This window comes from Sinocyclocheilus anshuiensis, unplaced genomic scaffold (assembly GCF_001515605.1).
Source record: "Sinocyclocheilus anshuiensis isolate Anshui unplaced genomic scaffold, SAMN03320099.WGS_v1.1 scaffold952, whole genome shotgun sequence".
Lineage (NCBI taxonomy): Eukaryota > Metazoa > Chordata > Actinopteri > Cypriniformes > Cyprinidae > Sinocyclocheilus > Sinocyclocheilus anshuiensis.
The window spans coordinates 882,734-890,856 of record NW_015552656.1 but is presented as its reverse complement, the minus strand read 5'-3'; the positions used below and the strand labels follow the sequence as shown (position 1 = coordinate 890,856).

Here is an 8,123-nt window from a genome sequence, read left to right as displayed (position 1 = left end):
CTGTCTGTCTGTCTGTCTGTCTGTCTGTATCTATCTGTCTGTCTGTCTTTCTATCTATCTATCTATCTGTCTAACTACTGTCTGTCTGTTTGTCTGTATCTATCTGTCTGTATCTATCTGTCTGTTTGTCTATCTATCTATCTATCTGTCTAACTACTGTCTGTCTGTCTGTCTGTCTGTCGGTGTGTCTGTCTATCTATCCATCCATATCTATCTATCTATCTATCTATCTATCTATCTATCTGTCTGTCTGTCTAACTACTGTCTGTCTGTCTGTCTGTCTGTCGGTGTGTCTGTCTATCTATATCTATCTATCTATCTATCTATCTATCTATCTATCTATCTATCTATCTGTCTAACTACTGTCTGTCTGTCGGTGTGTCTGTCTATCTATCCGTCCATCCATCCGTCAAACTGTCAATCAACTGTCTTTCTTTCAATCTACCATCTATATGTCTATCCGTCTAACTACTATCTGTACTACTGTCTGTCTGTCTGTCTGTCTATCTATCTATCTGTCTAACGACTGTCTGTCTGTCTGTATCTATCTGTCTGTGTGTCTGTTTGTCTATCTATCTATCTATCTATCTATCTATCTGTCTGTCTGTCTGTCTAACTACTGTCTGTCTGTCTGTCTGTCTATCTATCTATCTGTCTAACTACTGTCTGTCTGTCTGTCTGTCTGTCTGTCTGTATCTATCTGTCTGTCTGTCTATCTATCTATCTGTCTAACTACTGTCTGTCTGTCTGTCTGTATCTATCTGTCTGTGTGTCTGTTTGTCTATCTATCTATCTGTCTGTCTGTCTGTCTAACTACTGTCTGTCTGTCTGTCTGTCTGTATCTATCTGTCTGTCTGTCTATCTATATATCTGTCTATCTGTCTAACTACTGTCTGTCTGTCTGCCTGCTTGCCTGTCCGTCCGTCCGTCCGTCCATCCGTCCGTCCATCCATCTATCTATCTATCCATCTATCTGACTACTGTCTGTCTGCCTATCGGTCTGTCTGTCTGTCAAATTAATCTATCTATTCAACTTAATCTATCTATCTATTTCTTCAGTATGTGTAGTTCAGCCACACCCCTGAGTTTACATTCACAGCAGTGTTTTAAGAAGAGCACACAACAGACACAACATCACCCAGAGAGTAATATTGCTCATGAATAATTCATCAACCTGATGAGTCACGCCTGCATTTCCCATTATCAAGGAAAAATATTTAAAGCATTTTTGCAGCATTGAGTAAAGAGGCATCAGAGAGCTTAATCCGCAAGCAATTTGCCTAAAACACCTCGACAGTTTTACTTGAGGCCACGAGTCATTTTAACATCCATTCTCGAACCACATTGCACAGTAGACATGCAACGCTGAACCAAAGACAATGCCACAAGTTATTGAGCAGAGGGCAGTAAAAAAAAGGAAGGAAGCATCTTTCCCTGCCTCCTTTTTATTTTTCTCCATGGAAACAAGACGAGTGGCAACACCTCCCATATGTGGGGAAAAAGGCTCATTGCTGAATTTCCCCCACTTCTCCTCTATGATTGCAATATCAGATGCATTCTCTTACCGTGCCATCCCATTGAATAGGGGAAGGAGTCCTCAAAGAGGTTGTCATTTTTCGCCAGGAGTCTTTTCATTATGGATGCCAGACCTGCGGGAAAGGAAAGAGAGTGAACAATAAAAAAAGGTTGAACTGGGAAGAACTGACTTCAATTTTCCACCAATATTGCTTGGGTTTTATCCAGCCTGGTTTCATTACAGACGCCATGCACTTCACCCGAGCGCCTTTCATGGCCAGGAGGTGCATTCATTTTGTTTTTCAGCCAAACAAAACTAGACTCACACACAGAGCCACCAAAACTAAGATGGATGGTTTGCGTCTCCCTCGCTAAATGAAATGACAACACGTATCGTTTCAGAAAGAAGCGACCTTTTGACCGCTCCAGTCAGTAAATTGCATTTGTCCTTCAAGAGTGATTCATGATTTCAAGACATGCTGGTGAATGCAAGCTTGTTTTTCTCAGGAAAACAACAGCTGCCTTGGTAATTTAATAAATAATGACAGCAAAATCAGGACTCAGATTTAATAAACTTTGATAGTGGAACAGCTGAGCCAAAAACAGCATCACGCTTCTTGGTCCAACAAGTTAAAAGAAAGTTTGACTATATTTATTACAAGATGTTGATTTTGGGTAGTTGCATCTTTATGGCATGATGGGCTAAGTAGCTACATCTCTGTACCTCTGCTTGCAACCCAGAGGATACAGGTTTAAACCCTTCAAAAACCTCTGATCATTTTGGTTCTTTTCGGTTGTGAACAGTGACCTGCAATTTGGAAAACACAGATGGATTTGCAGAATCCAGATGGAAAATGAAAAAAAAAAACAAAACATGTAATTTATAGTATAACTCAGAATGTCACAGAATTTGGCAAATTTTGGATAATAAATATAAAAACTGTGCTATACACTTAATCAAATTGCAATATGGTGATTTTGTCATGCTAGTGTCTGTGAATATGAAAGCACAAAAAGAGCTATTTAATTATTTTAAATGTATTTATTATTATTATTATTATTATTAAATATATTACTGTTTTAAAGTAGAGAGTACTTCTCAAAATAATAAAAATAATACAATTGTATTTAAGGAACATCACATAATTGTTCTTCCATTCATTTTTAACAGTAAACATCTGTTGTGCAGCACTTTTTTTGCCATAAAAATTAAAAGGAATTGTTAAATTTTCATTTTATTACATTTTAAAAGGTTAATTCAATCGTTTTATACTTTCATTTAATGGGCACTGTTTTGATAATAGGTTTGTATTGAATTAATTTCTGAGAAGATAAAATATTTCATAGGGCTTTATTTTTGTGAAAATTTAAATAAATATTTAAATGGTTGAATTAAATTGAACATATGTACTTTTTATTATTAAAATGTAATAAATATATTAAAACAGAATCCAGCAATGTTCAAATGTAGAAACTTAATTTTCTGTAAAGTTGCTTTGCAACGATTTGTATCGTGAAAAGCGCTCTACAAATAATCTTGAATTGAATTGAATTTAATTATAATGAGGGGAAAATGTGTAAAAATAAAATGGAAGGGTGGATTTTTAAAGGGCTTTAAAATTTTAATTTAATAAATGTTAATTGTTTTACCTTTTAACACATTGTTGTTACATTGTAAAAGTTTCATTATTTCAATTAAGTAGACATGCTTTTCGATTACTAACATTTAATTTAACCATTAAATAAAAAAAATAATAATTTGGGGAAAAAAAAATAAAACAAGTTTAAAAATATATTAGAAAATAGAAAAAAGACTCCATTCACAATACGGGGTGAATTCACTACATACTAGCGTCACTTTTGCAAACTTTTTTTAGCACAAAATAAAATAATAAAATAACTGCATCTTGTTCACAAACCACCTGCAATTTCTAGCAATTGTGGCAGCAGTTATTTAGTGTTACAACCAAGCATATCCAAAGATGCAATGTAATCAAGTGCACATTCAACATTTTTAAGAGCCAATTCAGGTCAGAGTGGATAAGTGATGCTGTACAGTCCTAGTAAAGTATGGCAGATTGCAGTAATCTGCTGCATCTCTGCATGTAATGCCCAAAATTGTTGCAAGCACAAAGCCAAATGTATTTAGACCACCTCCCGAGTTCATTTGCAGAGTACACATGTAAGTCTAATTCTTGTGAACAACTTTCCGAAAACAAATCAAGTGTAAAAACACCCTTTGTTAGTTCGGATAAGAAAGCGTGTGCTAACTAAGCAATAATGAGTTACATGCATTCAAATATAGCCTTTTGGTCTGAAAAGTGTTGGCCTAAAAACTGCTGAGAGCTCCGGCACTTACTCAGGGAAATGTTTGGTTTGTCAGCCGATAAAATAGATTACATGCTAGGCTGGAAGTCTGTGGTCCTCAGGCAGTCTCCTCGACTGGAACAATGGGAGAGCGTCACAGCTCACAGACAATTCGAAACAATTTCCCAATCTCCATGTTAAACAAGAGCTGATGAGGCCTATTTTCATCTACGTTACACATTAGACTGTTCATCTGCATGATTGATACATTTTTATGTGCATATATCAAAAAGAGTGAGCAAATGGTCTCAGGTGCAAATGATGAAATACATTAGAGGATTTGAAATGAAGGATTTTCAACAGGGATTGGCTGAGTTATCAAATGTAGGTCTACTGACGCTATGGAAAGTCTGTTGAACGCAATAGTCGTTATAGTTTGAACCCCACAAAGGGAATTATCACTACTGTGGCACTGATGAACACTTATCTCCATTGTGAAAAAGTAGTTCACTTTAGTATACAATTAATAAGAGCACTTATTTCTAAAACAATATACTTTAAAATAATTGAGTTCTAAGAACATGTGAGCTGAAGTTATAAATTTGTGACGGAAAAATGCATAAAAAAAAAAAATCAGTGGAGTTAAAGTGTCATCCGGTGGCTATTTTTGGAATAATGCCTAAACAAAATCTAAATTTTTGTGATATCAACTTCAAGTTTGGAACATAAAATAATAGACTTCTGAGAACATGTGAGCTGAATGTAATGTTTTTGGACACATGTTAAGTGCAATTCAATGGAAATGCGTGTAGTTTAAATTTATGCAATTAGTTAAACATCAGAGTGCTTTTTTGACCCACTTAAGTAGGAATTAATACATATTTTATGTAATTTTATAATTATATTGTCTTTGAAATATGGTTAATGTTTAGGCTACTGTTGAATGTATGGTAACTTAAAATATATTAATGTCATGTATTTAAATGTATTTTTAACGTCATGTAATGTTGAATTTGCAATTTAGTACATTCAAAAATAAAATATTAACACCCTACCGTTAAGATTATAATCAAGTATTTTACATGTGCTTTAGTATGCTAGTCAACACATCAAAAAGAGTCTACTTCTTTAAAGCATGGCAAAAGATTATTAAAACATAATGATTTAAAATGTACTTTAACATCAAACTTTTAATTTTACATTTCTCACAAAGTGCAGTGGACTTGCTTAAAGTACACTTAAGTGGTCTTTTATTTCTTTAACATTGTATTATCTGCAAGTTCAGTTTATTAAACTATACTTTAACCTGTTAACTGTCACTCTTCATTTATTGCCTTTTTTTCCTTATCACATATTTTAGTAATCATCCTAAATTAGATATCATTTGAAAGCTTAAACACTTAAAATTCATCCTATAAAAACTATTTTGAAATCAGACATTGCATTACCATGGAAACGGTACCTTAAATCTTTTCTGTGGGTTCCTCCCACTAGTGGGCGGTGTCAAGTGTCATATTACAAAATTTACTACAATATTTTATGAACAAAACTTTTTATAATCTTGACAAAACACATATTGTTGAAAAGGTTTGAGTCTCAATTTTCCATATTCGGTTTTTGTGATGGAAGTAATATTGTGAAAAAAATGTATAAATTTGTGTATAAATAAAAATGCATTTAAAAAAATGGTGTTTGGGTGTCATCCGTTGGCTATTTTTGGAATAACGCCAAAACAAAATCTAACAGGAACCTCAATTTTTTTTATATCAACTTCCAATTTGGAACATAATTTCGACATATGGCATCGATTTTATAACAACTTTAGATTCCAAAATATTTAGTAAAATATTTATTTTATATAAAATTATATATTTTAGTACAGTACATTTTATTTACAGTCTTTTTTTTAATGTTTTCACTTCAGCAATAATCTGCTGGTCTTCAAAAGAGACTAACATTAGGTTCAAAGCATTCATGAATTACAACCAAGTGCATTTTCACATCAATGTTCACTACAAGTGCACATTCAATACTATTAAGCACACTTCTTTTATTTAAGAGATTATTGTGGTGTCAATTAATTCAGAAAAGAAAAGAAAGAAAGAAAGAAAGAAACAACTGCTGTTAGTTGTTTTTATGTCAATCAGATTGACCAGAATGTGCTTTAAAGTGGATCAGGTTTTTTACTAATCCGGTTAGCGCATTTCACGTCAACACTGTGTGTGAAAGTTTCTATAAAGCTCATGAATATTTAAAAAGACAAGCGTTCTTTAGACCATAATTGGTCTGTTGCAAGCATTCCAGCACACTATACATTTGGCTCTGTGATTCGAAGCGGTATAGCCTATCCACGAAATTGGATTAGCGCTCGGTTAATTATCCTCACAAACATAAAAGTCGATAGATTCCCGAAAGAAAGAAGATTCCACAAAAGCATCAACATGTGTCATCAAGCCTTCAAACTACAGTTCAAAACAGCGCTTTATCAGAAAAACAAACAACATCCCTCGATGTTGAATGTCAGAATGTCGTCTGGGTGATGGCCTCTGTAATTGGCAGGCTCAAAGTGGGGTTGTGATCTAGTGTGGTTCCCCGCCGCTCTTTCTGACAACGGCTGACCTGCTCGGTAATTTCCCTGACGTTTATTTACATACTGGATTAAGTCTGTCAGAACTAAGCCTGCGAGCGTGAGAGACATGTATCCAGGAGGTGAATGTTTATCTGGTGTCACAGCTTCGAAAGCCTCTCCTTTACTTTTTCTGGCACTGACAGGGCAACTTTAATAACAACTGAGAAGTGCGTAGGTGTGTATGAGTGTGTGGCTACGTGTGTCAAGTCCGATGCGGGAAAAGGGCACTGGGCGATGTGACAAGGAGATGTGAGGTTTTAAGAAGATATTTTGTCAAAGCAGATGTGAGGTAGAGAGCAAGGTGTCTTTAAAGGTTCAGACAGAAATGTTAAGCACAGACGGCGAATCAAAGGGAGTTTCTAAATGTGAGCTCTCTCCCGCGGCTCTCTTCGTTTCGTGACTGACAGAATTTACAGAGTAAAAATAAATTTGACTGTGAGGGGAAAAAACATCCTCATAATTCAGTCCAAATGGAATGACTATAAAGTCACGGCCAAAAGTAAAAGTAACACAATCAATTTTGCTGAACTGTGATATATTTAGCTATTTTTGTGCTATTGAGATTTATGCACACGTGTACTGCAGAACAAAATGTGACCAATGATCGAAGTATGTATGTATGTATGCATTTATAATAAATTATAATAAATATAATATCAATTCATAAAATCCTCTCTCTCTCTCTCTCTCTAAAAATATTAAAATACAAGAATGTATGTGTGCATATCTGTGTGTGTGTGTGTGTGTGTGTGTGTGCGCACAAATAATTATACAATAAAATCATTAATGTAAAAATTGTATATATAAACTATTATTTTATGATAAGAGTGCCTCAGTGACCTTTAATGAAATTCTGAATTTATTTATTCATTCATTCATTCCTTCATTTATAATTAAGCTTTTACCATTGACAAATGAGTAAGTAAATAGATAAATTAATAACTAAAACATGAAATGTTTTCATTAAAGGTCGATATAGAATAGAATAGAATAGTCAAATCACCTTTATTTATATAGTGCTTTTAACAATACAGATTGTGTCAAAGCAGCTTTACAGTATCAAATAGGAAAATAGTGTCAATAATGCAGAAGGACAATAGTAAACACTCAATATTCAGTTAAAGGCAGTTCATCATTGAATTCAGTGGTGCCATTGTCCAGCTCAGTTCAGTTTAAATAGTATCTGTGCAATCAAGTAGATGATATTGCTGGTAATTAACTGTCCCCAACTAAGCAAGACAGAGGCGACAGCGGCAAGGAACCAAAACTCCATTGGTGACCGAATGGAGAAAAAAACCTTGGGAGAAACCAGGCTCAGTCTGGTTCCCGTGGTCTTGTCCCGATGGCCGTCTAGGAGACAAGGTCCTCACTGGGGATCTGTCTCTGCTCTTATCATCTGATAATTAACATTTCTGTTTTTTTTTTTCAGAATTTAGCAGTAAGAAATTACTCGTCATACAGTTTTTTATATTGACTATGCATTCCGTTAGTTTTTCAAATTGGCTTTCAAATTGGTTTCGCCGGGCCGCAAAGAAATATAGAGCCGAGTATAATCAGCATAACAGTGAAAGCTAACACCATGTTTCCTGATGATATCTCCCAAGGGTAACATGTAAAGCGTGAAAAGTAACGGCCCTAGTACTGAGCCTTGAGGTACTCCATACTGCACTTG

At 34.8% G+C, this 8,123-nt stretch overlaps 1 protein-coding gene across 1 annotated transcript in view; it reads right to left on the bottom strand.

Annotated features, from left to right (window-relative positions):
* LOC107667272 (galactose-1-phosphate uridylyltransferase-like) overlaps window positions 1-8,123 on the bottom strand; it is a 122,684-nt gene that overhangs the window by 36,361 nt on the left and 78,200 nt on the right. Inside the window, exon 9 of the mRNA XM_016458902.1 lies at window positions 1,566-1,649. Coding sequence (XP_016314388.1) covers window positions 1,566-1,649 — 84 coding nt within the window. The remainder of the gene's footprint in view (window positions 1-1,565; window positions 1,650-8,123) is intronic.